The 21,194-nt window shown below is 38.9% G+C and overlaps 2 protein-coding genes across 2 annotated transcripts; one reads left to right on the forward strand and one right to left on the reverse strand.

Moving 5' to 3' along the window:
• Positions 1-1,041: 1,041 nt before the first annotated feature.
• Positions 1,042-7,226, forward strand: LOC135469244 (uncharacterized). The gene is made up of 5 exons (XM_064747841.1): positions 1,042-1,164; positions 1,433-1,619; positions 2,877-2,995; positions 5,805-5,985; positions 6,753-7,226. Exons 1-5 carry the CDS (start codon positions 1,045-1,047, stop codon positions 6,881-6,883), a joined length of 738 nt encoding a protein of 245 aa, XP_064603911.1. The 5' UTR covers positions 1,042-1,044; the 3' UTR covers positions 6,884-7,226.
• Positions 7,227-9,840: 2,614 nt separating this feature from the next.
• Positions 9,841-19,429, reverse strand: LOC135467405 (putative ferric-chelate reductase 1). Its single transcript, XM_064745178.1, has 12 exons — positions 19,334-19,429; positions 17,703-17,794; positions 16,778-16,877; positions 16,296-16,496; positions 15,791-15,886; positions 14,653-14,836; positions 13,648-13,764; positions 12,981-13,096; positions 12,582-12,668; positions 12,098-12,149; positions 11,113-11,253; positions 9,841-9,998 (listed from the first exon to the last, which is right to left on the reverse strand). Exons 1-12 carry the CDS (start codon positions 19,427-19,429, stop codon positions 9,841-9,843), a joined length of 1,440 nt encoding a protein of 479 aa, XP_064601248.1.
• Positions 19,430-21,194: the final 1,765 nt, after the last annotated feature.

The raw sequence follows: 21,194 nt of genomic DNA on the forward strand, positions 1-21,194 counted from the left end.
TAAAGTGTGAATTTCGTAATAATCTCTTCAAGATGAATGGAAAACATAATTGAGTAAACACATTTAAACTGGCGAGCCCATATTAAAACTTATTATTGTTGTTTCTGAGCTACCAAGCCATTCGTACATTAAATTACGTGTTATATAGTGAGACCTGGAAAGTACGCTAAATTGTCTAAAACATTGTCTCAATTACTTAAGAATTAATCAGGAATATAGCACATGTAGTTAATTCATGTTCCTATCGACTGATATAGTCACTTATTTTGCTTTGCGCGTAGCCGTTGACTTTTCTCTTTCTATTTAGTACCTCACGACCTTCTCTGTAGGCGCCATTAATAACTATGTTCTGCATAGTATATCGTTAATAAGGCCTGTGTCTAGAAGGGGTAATTTATCCCTAAGCAACCGTAATGTCACAACAGTTCAGGCCATTGTTTTACCAGGTGATTAGCCCCATTATTATGGCTGAATCTATACAGGGTAGACTTCGGAGAACTGTGTCAATGGTTTACCGGAATAGGTCGAAATAATTTCCTAATGTTTTTGAGTGGAGTTGTTTTAGCTAATTTGAAGTTTATGAGTTAAACACTCCGGCAACTGACCGTCTCGGCGAAGAGGTGAGGTGTAAAGTCAACGCTACCATAGTTTCATAGTTTGTATCTTGTACGGTAACGTAAGTAGATGAGTATATCCACCATTGTTTTTCTCTTGATTTATTGCTATATCAGTATATGTAAGGCGTTTATCGATATAAAATGTATTTTACTTTTTTATAGGTAATGAAGAGACAATTTACCAAGCACTAGTAAAACCTACCGACATGCTTTTGAAACTTGCCTTTAACTTCCATTTAAAAAATGGAATCATGTCAAAATTGTTCTTCTTGATTTTTCTTTTTCGGTTGTTTTTTATTCGGTGTAAAACACACAATTCAGGTTTCTTTTACGAAGCTCTTGTAATCTACGCTTTAGAAACTTGGGTTCGTGTTTATAAAAAGGAATCAAGTTAAAATTGTATTTTTTTCAGTGATAAAAAGAAATTATGCAGGTTTTCCAGCATTTGTTCTTAGTTGTCGTGGTCTGTTGTCGTGTCAGTCACGCCGCAACAACCACTGCATCCCCCAGAAGCCAATCTGTCAACCCTACCCAGCAATCAGTTCAGGTTAGTCAATTTTGTGATCGTTGTGCTGCCCCCCTAGGGTATCTAGGGTTTCTTGAGCTTATAGCTGGAGTACTGGCTAACTAAGCAGCTCACTTAAAGATGAAACATTAATTTTTCTGGGATTATGACGGGAAAAACTAAAAAACAAAAACCAACAGAGAATGAATAGACAAGCAAGTCAAATTACAAAATTGCCATCACTTATTAAATAATAATTTCGTAATAATTACCTTGGGAATTTATATACATATATATTTTTTTTTTCAAGTATCTTGCTAATCTCGAGGACGCCATTTTGCGCATGGCAGACTCGGATAACAACACCGCTGTCAGTAGCGACGAGATTCAGGAGTTCCTGGTCACAACGGGAATCCCCGAGTTTCTCCGAAATGCCCTGACACCGGACGCCATTGAGGTTGCTGATATAAACCGGAATGGACAGCTTGAGAGGCAAGGTAAAAATGTCGAGCGGCTGCGTTTTATCGTTTACGTGTATCTGTATGACAACTGTATTTTATACCGTAAATTTCCCCGTAATGACTTTTTCCGCCAGGCAAATTTAGTTTTATACAGACAACATAGTAAGCAATTATTTACCACAGCCCAAAACAAATGAAGTCGTGTGTTTCCTGGAAAGTCCATGTTGGCTGACGGCTGATATACGAATGTCTGTTTTGAGGCATAGATCCATAGTATTTTTTCAGTCCCTTTGTAATAAGTATGAAATGATTGATAGACATGTGAAAGTACAGGTAAATTACAAACAAACAAGACACGACGACATTTTATGAAAAAGGAATCAGGCTGGAACATTGTATTATAGCATTGTCTGTGGCTTTTCAAAGGATCAGTTCATTAGGTTACCAAGTTGCTTAATAACCGTTTTGTTTTTCCTCCGCCTAGCAGGCAACTTCTCTTTACTAATTTTACTAATTAACGATGGTCCCATAAAACACTAGCAGTGGGAGCTCAACGGCTGGAAGGATTACAGTGGCTCCTATCGGAACCAGTGAGGTCACAGATTCGAATCCAGCTCCTTCTGGTTCAGTTAGGACGGCGAATGTTCTTATTTATCAACTCGATCACTTTCATTTTTTGGTCTATTTGTTTATTGGATTGAAGTTTAACATTGTACCCGAGATTTTTTCTTACTTTAACGAAGGTGGTCGGTTTTGTGAATTGAAGAAACGGGGATATTTATGGTATACCATCAACCTTTAGCAATTTATACTCTGACAGCTTACCTGTTGTGTGATGAACAGAATTGCAGGTCTTACTGGTGGAAGACAAGTGGTCTCAGACGAATGTGAGACTGCGCAAACGACCACACGAGCCCCGTTTACCACCTGTTTTCATCAATGCTCCCTGAAAATCAGAGCGAATCTCGCGTGTCAGCTGATTCATATGCCCTAATTCTTCTAATCTTTAGGACAGATATTAGTAGTGCTGAAAGTAAAGAACTACATTTCTCTCCCAGTTTCTTGAAAAGTAAACATATAGATGGATGTGAAAAAAAGAAACCAAATATTCCTGCTGCAATTACATGTATATTGACTGAGAAGAGCAGACCAGGTGTTACAAAAATTAGAAGAATAAGGGTACGTAAAATATTCTGAAGTAGGGCCTAAAACACGTTTAATACACATATAAATGTATTTTTGTTATAATACTACAGTTATAATATCGATAACTGGAGGCATGTATATTTACAGAGCTTGGGACTATTTTGAGGACAATGCTGACTACCGTTCCACCTGGTCGCGCAATAATCCAAACTCTGGGATTTGAAACCATACTTATGATCAACAACGGCGAAATAGATGTGCCGAAAGTAAGTGAGCGACAACGTTTTCTATCTGTCTGTCTGAACTTCCCCACAGAAAATGTTTTTCCATGTTTTGATCACAGCAGACCAGATAGCAGAAAGTGTCATTCAAATGGCGGAACAAGCATGAAACTAAGCGTCTGGAGATCGGGGTGGTATAGGTGAGTGTGTCGTCTATGTGCATGTTTAAAACGGTGTTGAATCTAACGATTCCAAATGATCTTTTATATACAATTATGAAATACAGCCACTGAACAAATCCCTTTTTTGGGAGGTCCAGTTAGATTCAACCAAATATCAACACTTTCTTAAAAGCATGTATTTATAAATGTAAAAATGGAGAGAAACAGCTTGCTGTAAAGAGGTTTGATTGTAATTGGGTCATAGATCAGATGTACTTCCCTTCAAAAGAAAACTGTGGTTAGGAAGTTTTAGTTGCTTAAAGTACGTCATGGGCTTCGTGATTGTTTAATGTTTGTGTTATTAAATATGTAGTCTTTGCGCATACTGAAAAGCTTTGATTGCACCTACTTCCGGAATATTTTATGTGATTATGAAATTAATTTGAATATATAGATGCGTTGCTTGGACCCTAGTTGTTATTCAACCACTTTATACGTACAGCGTTTCTATGTGAATACCAAGGCTTTATTGAACCAAGACTTTAATACCAAGACTTTATTAGCGTTCATATCATCGGGCGGCTTACAACCCAAGCATACATACTGATACCACTGTACGACGCAAAACCCAAGCTTACATACAATCTACATATAGTGCCACTGAACGACGTAAAACCCAACAATACACACATTCTAGTACCATTGAACGACGTAAAACCCAACCACGCATATATTCTGATACCACTGAGTGACTTAAACCCCAAGCCTACACACATACTAATACCACTGGATTATACAAAACCCAACCATGGATATATTCTGATACCACTGAACGACTTAAACCCCAAGCCTACATACATACTAATACCACTGGACGACACAGAACCCAACCATGCATATATTCTGATACCACTGAACGACTTAAACCCCAAGCCTACATACATACTAATACCACTGGACAACGTAAAACCCAACCATGCATACACACTAGTACCATTGGACGACGCAAAACCCAACCATGCATACACACTAGTACCATTGGACGACGTAAAACCCAACCATACATACATACCAGTACCATTGAACGACGAAGAACCCCAGCATACATACATACTAATACCACTGTACGACGCAAAACCCAACCATGCATATATTCTGATACCACTGAACGACTTAAACCCCAAGCCTACATACATACTGATACCACTGGACAACGCAAAACCCAACCATGCATACACACTAGTACCATTGGACGACGCAAAACCCAACCATGCATACACACTAGTACCACTGGACGACGTAAAACCCAACCATGCATACATACCAGTACCATTGAACGACGAAGAACCCCAGCATACATACATACTAATACCACTGTACGACGCAAAACCCAACCATGCATATATTTTGATACCACTGAACGACTTAAACCCCAAGCCTACATACATACTAATACCACTGGACGACGTAAAACCCAACCATGCATACATACCAGTACCATTGAACGACGAAGAACCCCAGCATACATACATACTAATACCACTGTACGACGCAAAACCCAACCATGCATATATTCTGATACCACTGAACGACTTAAACCCCAAGCCTACATACATACTAATACCACTGGACAACGCAAAACCCAACCATGCATACACACTAGTACCATTGGACGACGCAAAACCCAACCATGCATACATACTAGTACCATTGGACGACGAAAAACCCAACCATGTATACATACCAGTACCATTGAACGACGCAAAACCCAACCATGCATAGATACTAATACCACTGTACGACGCAAAACCCAACCATGCATATATTCTGATACCACTGAACGACTTAAACCCCAAGCCTACATACATACTAATACCACTGGACGACACAAAACCCAACCATGCATATATTCTGCTACCACTGAACGACTTAAACCCCAAGCCTACATACATACTAATACCACTGGACAAGGCAAAACCCAACCATGCATACACACTAGTACCATTTGACGACGTAAAACCCAACCATGCATACATACCAGTACCATTGAACGACGAAGAACCCCAGCATGCATACATACTAATACCACTGTATGACACAAAACCCAACCATGCATACATACTAGTACCATTGGACGACGTAAAACCAAGCATACGTACATACTAGAGCCATTGGATGACATAAATCCTAAGCATACATACATACTAATACCACAGATGGCTAGAAACTGTCCGGCAGACAAAGGACGTAAGGAAGATGGACACGGATGGTCGTGGGATTCCCCGGTCTCTGCCCGGTTTCCTCCCATCATAATGCTGGCCACCGTCGTATAAGTAAAATATTCTTGAGTACGGCGTAAAACTCCAATCAAAAAATAAATAAACAAATGGCTAGAAACTGTCCGGCGGACAAAGGACGTAAGGAAGATGAACACGACAGTAGTTGTACAGAAGAAACGGTCTAATGCGACAGTAACGATAAGTTTTAAACTACATATAAAGACCAACTCACAGTAAAAGACTTCTGGATGTGGGTTTGCATATTGTGTTCGTGGATTTTCATGTTAAACCCACGTTATTGTGATTCCGTGAATAATCTAAAAAAGAACTACTTGACTGTTGCATTCTCTGTCCATTGTTTAATATGCAAAAGGTGGACTTTCTTTATAAATTTAGCGTTTAATCTTGATTTAGGACGCCAGCGATGTTGGAGTCATCATCCTTGACATTCTGGACACCAACAACAACAGCAAACTGAGCATGGAGGAAGCACATGCCTTCAGCCAAGCAATTGATATTGATGGATTCTTTGATGATTTAGGTCTTTTCGCGTCTATTCTGGACACAGACGGAGACAGACAACTCGATTTGCAAGGTACGAGTTGAGCTCTAAATGCATGCATTAAAGTGTTTCGCTTGTTTTCATGAAATAGTCCAATTTCGACTGCTTAAATTAGATATACATTGCTGTACCAAATAGATTGGTGGCTGTTTATATCTCGGCCGTTAGCTTTACATTTGAAATAAAAATCCGCATTCGTGGAAAACAGATTAATCGTACGTGGTGTAGTATACGAATACGAATTCCCTATACGAATAGGGAACGGGAACTTACAATTTAACAACTTTTAAAATCACTTTATAGTGATCTTTTTGATTGATTTATAAACATTTATCTTGAGTGATTAGATGTGTTTTCTAGACAAATACGAATTAAATGCTGTTTTTCCTGACTCGACCGTGAACTCATCTATGAAGCTTTTTAAGACAACGAAACCTCACTTACATAATGCAGGTGAAATAGCCAGAAACGTTTGTCGAAGTGTGACTGCTTCTTTGCCAGTCAAGCTGAACGTTTAAGCATATAGCTCTGAGAGTGACTTTATTTTGCTTTTAAATGCTCTTTTCCTAGATAGGGTAAGAAGTTAAAGTTTGTTTGCTGTTGTGGGCGACTCAAATAGTCAAAGGGACACAATTTTACATGGAGGATCCAGATATTTCACTGGCTTATTAGAACGGCAAACGTATGACAAATGTTTTTGTACACCGCATGTATTCTTCTACACCGACGTTGTATGCTCTAAACATCAGTAAGAAAATTTTCCGTCACTGTATATTATTTTCTCTGTTTGCTTTTTACAGAACTTACCGCTGTATACAAAGTGCTGCAGAGAAAATACGACTATATTACTGCAGAACCATTCATTCTTTACGGGAGAATAACAACATTACTGGGTGAATTTCCCACATACGAAAAGACACCTTCATTTTGAACAGAATGTTGCTGATACCACCGGAATGGGTCTAAAGCATATTATAAAGATATATATTTCTTGAGAGATATGAATGAAGCAAAGTTGTCTGACTCGTAAGAAAAGCTTTATTCGAAACATTTAGAACATGCTGAGAAAGCTACAACATCAAGTTTTGGCATAGCAAAAAATTATAAGAGCCAGACTGTGTGTAAAGTAGACCCTGAAGTACTTGACAGCGAGGATCTTGTCGACTGTAATCTGGTCATTACCTCGATTCTCTGTCTTCGGACTTCCACTTTACATGGAAAAGTATTTTGTTTGAGTCGCAGTCTACTTTTTATAGTTAATAAAATGTATGATAAAAACCAATTTCCAAATCTTAATTATTTTTTTCCAACAATATGTACTATACATGTTCATACGTTCACACTACGTGTTAAGAACTCCAAACACGTGTTTTAAGGACCTCTTGGATCATGGCAACTCGCCAGTTTGTAATGTACATGTGAGACATTACCTGTCGAGAGTTGTATACAATGGAAATGAAGTAATAGGTCAAATAACATGAAAACTGAAGGTCTAACCAAAATGTAAGCAAGTTCTAAATTGTTTTTCATTGAATGCATTATTGGCATGGCAAACAGGAGCCACGTCCGTGAATTGTGCTAAGGAGAAGAGGCAGAGAAAAAAAAACAAGAAAAACAAAGCAGACAGCTGAAATTGATGCAATTTCATAGACAATATAATATACATGTATGGAAGAGTGTCAGTGGCTTTGCGCAATTGTTTTAAAACTGGCTCGATTGGAAAGTGAATCGTTTAAAGTTGAGTGACATTTGAAGTGTACCAATCCGAGGTAGGCTATTGAAGTGGCGACATATTATTAATTTCAACGACACATGCGACGTCACGCTATTGCCTGAGCAGTCGGTTATTTTTCAAGAATCCACACTAAAGACTCAGTTGTTTGAGTGGTGTTGGATGACGGCTTGTAGCACCTGAGTGCGCCTTCCTACTGTAGAGAGTACTCACGAACACTTGGCTATTTAAAAAAAAAAGTTTCGTCTATTATACTAAGCCACCAGGGAAGAACGTAAAACCTGTTCCTATTAGACGATTTTAAACGTTTGATGTGATTGTATCGACTGCGTGTATTCGCGACTGTATTATACGAATCTTGTTCGCATCAACAATCACACTGAATAAGCTCCACCAACAGGTTTGGCTCTGGAAATTCACGTCGCCTTACACCAATGACTTCATTTGCGCTCTATCAAGACACGCCTAGCGGCACAACAGTTACGCAATGCAGGCTTCAAATGCAAAATGTCTTGGTTTCGTTTTATATGAAGGATGTCCGTTTAAACACGTTCCATAGAAATCTGGCTTATCGCACTCTTTAAGAAATCATATTGTTATGCGGGTAAAAGGATATACATAAACTCTCAGTTCTTGAAAAATAAGGTACCATTATGGGATGGGGCTATTGTGTCGTTTAAGTGATAGAAAGCATTCATATCTCGTTTAAGTGATAGAGAATACTGGTAACAGTAGATTAATGACAAGGAATGAGCTCGGCGCTTCGCGTCTCGTACATTATTTTTCAAGAACCTATTGTTACTCGTACTTTCTCCACTACACAGTGTGTAATACCGGTCCTTCATAAGACTACTGTCACATTTCATGGAAAGATTTACAAGTGGTAGCAAATAAATTATGCTACATCCTGAGAGGAAGACAGCAAATACTTATTGACGGAACAACATACAGACCTATGTATACAAGTTCTCTGAAAGTTGTCAGGCTTTAACGGTTAGCATTCACATACATATATCCAGGACCAGGTCCGTTATACACTTTCTAACATGGTTTTCGACATTATGATATAAAATGACTTCTCTTAAATAGTAATAATCTTATAAACAGCACACGGAAATGAAATACAAACTATGTACAATAATAATATAAAAAGTATTAATAATAAAACCATCAGTTTTGATTCAATTTTCATTCATGCACAAAAATATAATTAAACGAGTTCTAATTTCGGTATACATTTTATCAGTCAATGCACTCAGAGTTACCAAACATGTCTTTTTGTAAATTGCAACTCTTTTTAAACTCCAGTAACACATCATTCCTGACTATAAACATTTAAATCCATAAATATTCTGAACATTTTTCAGGAAGTGGTACGTAACAATTTCCAGATCTGCACAGCTGCAATTCGGAACTTCGTCCCACGTTATATGCGTGTAAAATTTTAATAACATGTCAACAGCTGCTTCCGGTTATGGTCACTGTCATATTCACGCAGTTGATCAATTATGCATGTATGTTTGACAGCAAATCCGAACATGGCCTTTGTCTGTGGTCGAATACAAACTATGTAGTGTTGTCGATCATTGGATTATTCAGTTCACTGGAATTGTTTGCCACGATATGACTGACGTACTGCCAACACGGTCTTCGTCTCTACTATCCATATCCAATTCTACGGTGTCGTTCATTAAATTTATTGGTTCATTTCACTGAAATTCAAGTCGACACATGACTCCATTCGTATATACAGTCGCTATATGACCGCTAACTGCCTAACTATGGCAAAGCCATACTCTTCCATTTATGGATTTATTGGGGTTTGATGTGGTATTGCGATCAGGTCCGGAGAAACCTCTTGATAGGGGCCCCAGGCTTTGGATTGGACAAGAAAACCTCACTGATTGAAGGCCGACGGGTTGAGTCAAGAGCGACGCGTTAGGTGAATGAGCCAGTGAGAACCCATTGTATACTGGAGTGAGTACATTATTACTCACCAAATGTTTTGTTTTAATCGCTGGAGATTAAAACGTGTTCCAGGAACTGTTCCACTGCAAATACGTCTCGCCAATAGCCTTTAGGTAAGAAACGTTTTGGAAGAACACTGTTATCATGGAACCAGATTGCTGGGCTTTTTTTCTTGATCCCGGTGTCTGTTAGAAGAGCAATACTGCACACACGGCTGTGATGGTTAGAGTCAATATTGACAGACAGTATAAGATAAATAACGCTGAGAGCATGGTGGTGGGCTTGGCCAATGACTTCTCGTCCAACTGCATCTGGCTGGATAGCACGAACGACCGGATGTCCCGTCCTGTGGGGAAAGAAGCAGACTTATTTATGTGACTTGTTTACCTTTTGAGTTGTAACTTTGAAATATTTTACCACTTTTATGGCGGCAACAAATTTTATGGTTAGAGGAAAATGGTAAGCTCTTCCGAAGTATCAGATAAACTAAAAAAGACTAGGCCTCGATTCAGGATCCATGACGGTGTCTTCTTGAAGAAGGCTCGTACAAATGCTCTTGCACATGATGGGAACTGACAAAGATACCAAGATTAGCCCCTGTCTTGACAGCAGACCCGGCAAGTTACAGTATACTGGCATGACACCAGATACATGTACGACACGCCAGCAGTCAAAGTATAATGACACATGACGCTCTACACAGTTTTAGTATACTGAAGACACCATACGTGACACCCGTTCATTCGATGCATACTGATGTGACACAATACGTGACACCCCACAGGGTCCCAGTATACTGACTTGACACCATACGTGACACCCCGCTCATTCAATGAATACTGGTGTGACATCATACGTGACATCCCGCAAAGTCCCAGTATACTGACTTGACACCATACGTGGCACCAGCTCATTCAATGAATACTGATGTGACACCATACGTGACACCCCGCCCTTTCACAGTATACTGTCTTGACACCATACGTCACACCCCGCTCATACAATGTCTACTGATGTGACACCAGACCTGTCAGCCCGCCCTTTCACAGTATACCGACATAACACGAGATATGAAGCGCCGCTCAGTCAAGGGATACTGACATGACTCCAGACATGACACCCCACCCCCTTACAGTATGCTTATATGATATCAAACATGACACCCAATCCAAGATTTTTCCACTCAAAAATCTTAGGTTAGACCAAGTTTGGTTGAACCAGGTTTAATTGGATAGGTTTTAAGTACTTTAGGGGAAATAAATGCAGCGTACGACTTTTGTGCATCCATCCCGACATTCCTGCAGAATATGAGCACTGTTTTTGGATATGTTTTGGAAGACTGACTGTATTTCTTATCACAATAATACCAGTGTATTATATTAACTGAACTCAGGTACATTTACGAGTCCTTACTGCATTCTAAAGTTCAATCATATACATGAACAATGGCGTATACTTACTCTCAACGATACATCTGTATATATCTAAGCCGATTTCCCAGGTGATTTGAGTCACGATCCATACAGCGATCACCGGTAAACCAAATTCCCTCATGGCAAGGGGCAATAGCTCTATCTTAAACGCCAGTATGAATTCTACACCTGATAAGGAAAGGCAAATGTTCAGTTTGGTGTTGTTGTGAATGTGAACAACATAAAGCTGGAAATCAATTTCTTATTTACAGCCATGAAGCATCAAGCGGTTGTCATTTATCGTCAACAGTGATCCCATCCGATATGATTTTATTTACTTGATTGGTGTTTTATGCCGTACCCAAAAATACTTCACTTCGGCGGCCAGCATTATCGTGGGAGGAAACCGAGCAGAGCCCGAGGGAAACCCACGACCATCCTCAGGTTGCTGAAAGACCTTCTCACTTACGGCCGGAGAGGAAGCCAGCATGAGCTGGTTTCTGGGTCATTACGCCCATCCGATGAAACCGTTTTGTTTGATTAGTGTTTAGATCCTAAGGCCTATTCACGAACTTTTCACTTACATGACGGCGATCAGTTTCATGAGTGGAGGAAACCCGAGTGCCCGAAGTAAACCATCTCCTTTCGCTAGGTAACCTATAACCTTATAACATAATCCAAAGCTGAAAGAGCAAGAGCTGGGTTCGAACACGTGACTTCATCGGACAACGGACTGACGAACCAGGCGTATAATCATCTGAGACTGTAAGACCCACCATACAATGAAGACAAGTTGTACATTACACAAGAGATATAGCTGTTTACAATACTTATTACTAGAGTAAAAGTGATTCATTGTGAAATAACCCACACATCAATCTTATTTTCTAGGATAATATTTAAAGTATGTATATATGCATATTTATACCTGCCAATATATGTGTGACTTTTCCCAAGATCCTGTGCAACCAAACAAAACAAGGCCGATAGGGGGCGTGTTGGGCTGGTCGGAAAAGTCCCATGATCAACTGACCAATAGCTGCGGCTGTTATAATGATGCCAAGGATAGCGTGCCCTGGGGCTGCCTGTAAAATGAGAAACCATTGGATTTAGAACAAACTTACTGCTCAGTGATAACAGTTTCAAGCAAATAGACGTGTTTTTTTATTTAAGTTTTATTTATGTATTTATAAACCGTTCAGGAGGCCTCCGTGGCCGAAGTAGTTTAGAAGCCTCTCACTATGCAGTACGTCGCTGTGTTGATGTTCAATTCATGTTGGTTTCCTCATCTGTCGTCGGGAAGGTCTTCCAGCAATCTGCGTATGGTCGTGGGTTTCTCCCGGGTTATGCCCGGTTTCCTCCCAGCCGGAGGTTCTGCCCGGTTGTATATGTGAAATATTTTTGAGTACGGCGTAAAACACCAATCAAGTAAATCAATAAACTGTATACCCTTCAGAAGATATTTTACAATGGAAACTTCATCATTTTACACGCTGAAGTAAGGTAGGAAGTATTACCTCTGAAAACCGACGCACCCCTGCCAAGATAATGACAAACCCGAGAATGGTGAAGCCGAGGGCGAGAATTGCAGCGAAGCGGTGAAACTGCAGGAAGATAAAACGTTGAGGATGATGACTATAAAGAAGAAGTAATATTGTTTGAAAATCAATGAAGTAATGAACCAGTCCAAAATGTCACATGGACAGCTCACTCAAAAACGTTAATAGTGATCCAATAAGCTATTTTTATAAAAACCGATTTTACCATTTGAGATCTGCATAAGAGTCATTTCTGTAAGTTTCCTCTTTCGTTCAGCAAATAGAAAAAAATCAATGACACAGGGATATACAAAGCTGATCAAACATCAGTAAATGAACAAAATAAATGTCAATATCAGTCAAGTCCAAATAACATACCTGAAACCATATTTTCACGCCGAAGAGTTCTCTGGCTCCAAAACCTTCCCGGAAGTTCCTTGACACTATCATCCCCACACTAGCGAACAGCATCCAAGCTAGTATCATAAAACAACCTAAAACGGAAAAACGTAGTAAAAAAACAATATTTTATTTGTTTTCACGTGTATGTTTAGTTCAAACCTGTTTAGAACAACCTGTGTAAATTTCTTTAAACATATATTATTAAATGCGATGGTAAGATCGTAGACATTTATTTTATAACGTACTAATGCCATGAGTTAAATGGGCGATCAAAGGGAGGAAGACCTTCCCTTAAAGGTGTTAAGTTATGATCTAACACCCGCTGAAACTGTCATTAACGAAGATTCCGAAATGACGTCACCTAATAGAGATGTAAGACAGACAGTGTTTTTCACACAGGAAAATCTTGGTGTTTCATGGAAGTGTCCCTAGGTTTGAAATCACCATCCTGGTTCCCTGGTCTGGCTACCGCTGGCGACGTTATGGGTGATAAGAAGTTCGGGAACCAGGATGTGAAATCATTATCATCACAAGCTCGTATTTCACGGAAATACATATCAACAACAACATGCAGGATTCTACTCAAGTAAAGAGTCGAAGTGTCTATATTACATTTTACTAATGTTCTAATTATATACTTTACCGTGAGCTTGTATGGCCACAGAAATAGAGCGTCCTCTTTGTACGGCAAACTCCTTGAAGTCGACCTTCTCTGTCGTCATTACCGGCAACTCATCATGTTTATTAATCGCGTCTACACCTGTGCGTGGAAAGTGTACCCTCTGTGAATGCGCTCAACTGGAAAAAGGGCATTCGTCGGTTTTTCCCCACCATTACTGTTTAGCACCATACTCGAGAATTGTTTGTACCCGATGGGAAGTAGTTCTATGGGTGGAGGAAACCGCTTGTTTGGACTAAACCACCAACCTTTAGCAAGTTATATCTACAAAGTTTTTCACGAGTGACATAATGTCGTATTGGTGCAGCAGCAGAAAGCGCGCTTAGTTGACTGGGGTAAGCTATGCACAATTTTGTTAGTACAAAGCACACATCCTGACCACCAATGAGCATGTATAAAGAATGTACCTTTAAAAGTGTTAAATGTAGTAAATCGGCCTTTCAAAAGTTTTTGAGTCTCTACAACATATTTATCAACACAACGCAAATATTTTGGCACATATAGCCACCACGCAGCTCAGTAACCTAAATGTAGCTATATATTGGTTGTTGCTATAGCCGTCTGATGCAGGCTTCCTCTCCGGCCGTACATGGGAAGGTCCTCAAGCAACCTGCGGATGGCTGTGGGTTTTCCCCTCTGTCCGCTTTCCTCCAACCATAATGCCGTCGAAAGTGAAATATTCTTGAGTACGGCGTAAAACACTAATAAATAAATACAGCTATCTGCTAGCTAGCTTCTATAGTTGATGTAAGGTCTTCAAATGCATTTTACTAAAAACTATTCTTCGTAGTGAAATGGTTGCATGGGCGGAAAAGAAACAGCAGTTCTTGGTCTACCGGCTGACAACTTTAAGTTTCAAATTAACAATGTTTTGCGATCATGTGATATTCAGCTTACAGCTTGAATCCTAATAAATAAATCAATAAAGCTGCAAAATAGAATACACGCGTAAATACAAGAATTCTTTACCGTCAAAGGTATATCCCCAGGCTAGCTGGATATACCAATCACGACGAAGGTCAAACACCTTCTCGGTAATTTGCGGTGGGTTGGTGTTAGGCGTCACAAAAATTGACGTCATTCCTACAGGACGAGAAAACCTGCAGTACACTTTTCCGTCCTTTTCCATTGTTGCCATATTTTTAATTCCTGCCTGAAATACATAAAAATACAGTAATGTTAATAACTTAATCTTAATCAGCCAGTCACAGATCGTTTGCTATCAACAGCCAATATGGCAGCCCCAGACGAGCATCTCTCACAGATAACTACACGTTTGACCAGGTTTTAACATGAGATAAATAACTTGTATTTTAAATCAAGAACAGGATTGCAATGATTCTGATGGACTACACAGGTCAATTCCAGCCTGTTTTAAAAACGCATCTCTCTCAGCTGCCACGCTGCAGTGCTTCTGAACTATTCATGTACCTAAACGTCTTCGCTTGACGAGCATACTTAGGTCTATACAGAAACAGTCACGCACTAGACCGATTTATTTTAGGTTCACAATGCATTTCCCATTAAAAACGAGACAGGTTATTAATAAACAGACTTCAAGAGACATATATGGACTAAATAAAAACAAAATACAAAATACAGAAAAGATTTTCTCTTGGAAAATTTTTTTTCTTTCCACCAATTTTTTTTTTTTCACCATGTAATTTTTTTTCTCTCCCAATAAATATCTTTTTCAAAATACAATCACGGCTCCGTAGATCAGTGATTCTCGAGAATAATTTTTCTTACCCGCCATATTGGAGAACTATTGAAAGTTTGTCAGGCTTGTTTTATACGCCAACTGGTAGCCAAAGGGATTTAATGGTGAAAAGTGTAAGAAAGATTATAGCAGTGATACACGGTGTTTTCACAAAACGACAAAAAGCAGTTTTCAGACAAGAATAAGAAGTAGTCGAAGCAAAAAAATAGACAGCTTTCAGCTTTGAAGCCTAAAAAAATAATCTTAAGAAAACAATTTTTCCCTGGAAAGCTGGAAAATGTGGAAGTTATCAAAGATCTCGGAAAGTGGATTGTCTGGGGATTTTCATTTGTTTTAAATTAAATTCCTTTCCCATCATAGTTATTAAATAAAATATTTGAATCTTACCGTGTATTGACGCTCATAATAGTAGGCCGGGTTGTAACCGTGTTGTATTGAAACTCGGCTTTTCTGGACGCTACACAAAATGACGTCATCGTCTCCCTGTTTGAAAATAAACAATTTTTATGCGACGAATTAGAGTCCCTATCATGATCCCCTCATCATCTAAGTAAATTACTAAACATTCCAAGCCAGAAAGAAGCAATCTGAAGGAATATTAGTTGATTGTTGTTTGAAATGTCAGAACAAACGTGACAAATTTATACAGTCGAATTTTGTGTTTACCAAAATGGAGTTAATTTAAGGTCGTAATGTCCATATTTGCATATTTACATATTTAATATACAATACTTTAATTAATATTTAAGTCGCTTTGGAGATATTACTTTTCAGAAAACATCCGATGGTGGGTGTTTTTGCGCATTAACCCATACAGTACTAATAGGACCGTCTGGCCCTCAGGCGCCTTGATTATTTCAAAATGGACGTGAAATAACTACGATTAACTCACCATATTCCTGTCTTCAGACAACCCCAGTGCCATCCAACCTTCAGACACGCCCATCATCTCAAAATGGACGTAATTTCCGTCCATCTGGTAACTGACAGCTGCCACACAATCACTTCCGGTACAGGTGTCTGGGTGGAGGAAGCAACCTTTGACCGCACCACATTCTTCCTCAAAGTTGAACGTAATTGACGTGTTCCTTGCCTGTGTTAAAGTGATATTCAGAAAATATTGCGATAGACTTGGCTAAAAGAATGTAATTTCTGCCGAACTCGGAATTGCATTCTTAAGACGGACAAATGCGCTTTGTGTCCAAAGCTAATGTACGACGAATACCCTGCTCATCTGGATATCAACTAATATGCGAATAAAAGGTGGGCCTTGATAGATCAATAACTATCGAAAGACATTCGGGAAATTGGTCAATTAATCAATTCTGTATTTTCTTAGAAAGTTACAATTCTATATTTTTGTAAGAAACTTACATTCTCTAGGTTTCCAAGATCTCCTGACCCGCTGGCATCCCGGACAGGCTGTGATAGAATATGTACCCAGAACTGTGTGAATGACACGACCACGGTGGCTCTGGAGGGAAATATCATTGTGTATATAATACAGTATTCATCACAAACCAAACACTGTCTGTCTCTACTCTTATTGTACTCTTATTCCCTTCTTCAACTGACTGCTACGTGTCAGAAGAAATGACTTGGCTGAAAAAAAAAAAAAAAAAACTCTCACTGAATTATTGCTTGATTGATATACATCATAAGTAATAGGATTTGTACCTGTGGAACTTTTATACCCAATGCGGATTTATACCTTTTGGGCATATTTGTAAATTGATGCATGTTGATACATTGTAGCATACTGACACCTTTTGTAGATTATGGCCTATATAAACATTCATTAATATATTTATACAGTGCTGAATATTTATACGTTAACCAAATGGTAGAGTTGTCAAACTATTCATTTTGTTTATATTTATTTGTTTATTTGATTGGTGTTTAACGCCGTACCCAAAAATATTTCACTGATGCGACGGCAACCAGCATTATGGTGGGGGAAACTCATGACTATCCTCAGATTGCTGGCAGACCCATTTTGTTTATAAACTTTGTTATTACACACGCGGTGAGAATTCCATACGGTCAGCAAAATGTTTAATAACAAAGTTTATCAATCTATTTTATACAGATCTATTGTCAAGCTGAATAATTCAAATGTTAACATTGGAAACTTCAACCATGTGCAGAAAATAATGCACCCGGTCCATAGAACATATTATTTCGCTCTATACACAAACCTGTAACAGTGCATAAACATAAATATATTATAGTCTACACGCTTACATCACAATATAGGAGACATTTTCCGTTTAATACGTGACGATGAATATTTTCTTACGTAAACATAATATCGCCAACAGCATGGTCAGGGGCTTTCCAGGCCAGTGTCACGTTTGCTTTGGAACGATGGTTTCTCTGAGTTATGAGATTCTGAAATAAAACAATAATATTGATGGTAATGACAATAAAAATAATAAATAAGTAAATATAATCTTTATTTAAACTCGATCTCTCCCAGAGACCGGCCTATTTTCATGGGGGTTGAATGCATTCGTTAGTTAACGTATTGCCGTCTAATAACGCATGATTTATTTGTTCTGCTCTATATTTGTACACATATTTGTACATTTATTTGCCTAGAATTTTACTTCGAAATGAAGAATGTTTCGTTCATATTACGTTTCGAAAATCAGGCTGTCGGTGGGCAGAGCGCTAAGGTGCAATCACACCTCACCGGGAACCTGACAAACTTTCTGACAAAAATATAAGCTGGAGTTGAACACCGGATGCCATGATCAAGGGCGACAACCCAATAAACCTTTCGACCAGCAAGGAGCCATATCTGGCCGGTTTTTGTGATGTCATAGCTGCAGGTTAACCATGACAACAAGAAATAAATCAGAATACAGCGTCAAATTGTGCATATGATTTGTCAAGTGTAGGTGTGGAATTTCGTGTTGCGTCATAAATTTGAAAACTGAATGTACTCACAAAACATAGACTTTTTATGACAACTCTTTATTATATACATCTGTATTGTCAATCTCATGTTTTACAGGAGTTGTTTTTTATGTAATTCAGCTCTTATTTAGATGTTGATGTGGAGACGTTATTTCCCTGATGAGTCACGTCCCCAATTTCACACAGTGGCCAGGGTTATTGAGTCACGTCCCTCATTTACGGCCAGATTTCGCGGTATACCTTGTTTCCTCCCAGGCAATTGTGAGCTTGGACCAGTTCAGACGGCATGGACACAAAGGTTCCCAGGATCTCCTCAGTGTCACCCTTCACCCGACGGGCCGCAGAGATAGGCCGGTGAAAGAACGTGTACCAGACACGTCAACTACAAAAGGGTGGGATAAATTATGTATATCACCGGTTATCAGACACATACTTTACACCACATTCTCAAACCTAGCCGTGAAATTTGTCAACACTTTTTTTTAACCTTTTAAGAAACCCCTTATGTTTTCATCCATGTTTGTCTGTTGTATTTATTATAGCATATCGCTAAAATGTTATATGTAATATCAGTGCGCTAAGATTTGGCGGATATATCAGAATCCAGGTTTAACTCTGACAGCAAAAAATCAGTTTCTTTGTTACCACGATGTCTGGAAATATCTTATCATTATATTTTGATGAATATTGATGAAAATTTATAGATCTTCCAAAACAAGGACGAATAGGCCTATTAAACCTTGGTGTAGGCAAAGGAACAGTTTTTGTTTATTTTTGTTTTGTAAGTACGTTGTGTCAAACATGTGTCAATTCATACTTCAATCAATTTTGTTCACGTGAGAAAGAAAATGTATACTAGTACATTAAATAATACATTACGTTAGATATCTATTCGTTATAAAGATTTTTACCCTAATGGTGTTATATGCTCGAAAACTGTGTATACTTGGGATAAAAGATTCATACTAGTTTCGGTCTCGTGTGACTTGTATACTCACGTGAGATTACCTGCCCAGGGGAGTAGCGGAACTCGCGGACCGTATCGTGAAGGGACTCTGTGACGTCAGCGCCTCGGCGTAGTGATTCGGAAACTGGGAAATACATGTGGAATACGGCGCTCCGGAAGAGTAGGACGATCCTAAACCATAACATTGACCAAATAATCAAAACTACAGTGACAGCAAATGTCACACAAATAATATATGAAAACAAGCATGGAGCTGGGAAATAAGATGGGTTATCAAAATTGTAAATATGGGCACAGCAAAAAAGAAAAGCAAGCATCACATAGGCCTATCTATGGGACATTTGCAATATTGAGGTGGACACTGAAAAACAGAAGCTTAACACGCTAACCACAAACACACACGATTGGGATAAAACCTATATCAGACCGGAAAGAAGGGGACTCGAATGTATACACTGGAGCCTAAACGTTTGCTTTGTCTACCTCTGTATAAAGTTATGAAAAAAGACCACAAGACCTAGACCTACAAAGACAAGAGGTTCAGGGGCCGATTTCATGAAGCTTACTCAGCGTTAAGTTGCCTTTAGCTAAGTACACTTTATATCTCTACAACATACGGTGCCATGGTAGTTAAGCTAAGTGAGCCTCATGAAACATGCTCCAGGCATAATGATAGCTACGTTTGGTTGCATTTCTGGGTGGGATGTAAAATCCGTCAAGTTCGTCGATGTACAGTGGGGTTATCATGGCTAATATTTCTTTTCAAAGAAGCCGCGTGAATGAGAAGTCATTTACCTGATGAGAGGTTCAGTTTGGTGGTTACTGAGCAGATTAGGTCAGGAGTAACTACAAAGTCTCATTAACACCTACAGTTTTGAAATAACTACGTCTTTCTCAAAAATATAGTTTAGGATATTCATTAATTAAATTGGCATTATTCTCCGCTATGGCCTTCGTTGTCTTTACCCTCAATGATCCCTTTAGCAATGGGCTCGCGCTGCTATTGAGAAATTTTTACTTGTGTCCCGACGCTTAACACCATCCATTCTAACCCCTACCTTCAACTCAGTCACAATAAAAACACTCCCGTCCATTAAACATCTGGGTCTCACGCTGTCAGAAAATGGCACTTGGAACGAGCATATAGACAATATTATTTCTGGTTCATGTAAAAAGATAGGGATCTTTAGAAGTCTTAAATACATACTGGACAGGAAAAGTTCAGAAATTATGAATAAAACCTTTGTTAGATCTTCCCTTGAGTGTGCTGATGTAGTATGGGATAACCTCACGGGACAATAAATAAATTGAATTGAAATGTTTCAAAAAGACGCCTTGAGAGCTATGACTGGTCTTACAAGAAGTAGTAAAACTGCACTGTTGTATGAGGAATCTGGGTTTTTGTCCTTAGCAAAAAGGCGTCTCATCCACAGACTTAAACTATAAAATAGTTTTTCAAACACCAACTCATGTTCTAAATCGTCTTATCCCAGACTTTTCTTCTAACAGAAATCCCTATCCGTTGCGCTCTGTTGGAGCAATTACCCCTCTCTTCTGCCGAACAGAAAGTTCAGAAATTCATCCTTCTCTCGCACTGTTCGAGATTGGAATGCTCTCCCCCCTCATGTGAAAAACTCAGTGATCCGTCCCCTTTTTAAAATCTAAGCTCAATTTACTGTTTCAGTCAACAAAACCACCTCCATGGTACTACTCAGAATTTTAATATGCCGACTTCGAAATGGCTGCAGTAATCTCAATGGCGATCTATTTGACAACTTACTTTCGGATTCTCCAAAATGTGCCTGTCGCCACAAGTATGAAAATGCTAAACATTACCTGTTAAAATGTCAGCTGTATGATGCACAGAGGGCAAAACTAATGGATGGTGTAATTGGTTATACT

The sequence above is a fragment of the Liolophura sinensis genome, chromosome 6 (assembly GCF_032854445.1).
Source record: "Liolophura sinensis isolate JHLJ2023 chromosome 6, CUHK_Ljap_v2, whole genome shotgun sequence".
Classification (NCBI taxonomy): domain Eukaryota; kingdom Metazoa; phylum Mollusca; class Polyplacophora; order Chitonida; family Chitonidae; genus Liolophura; species Liolophura sinensis.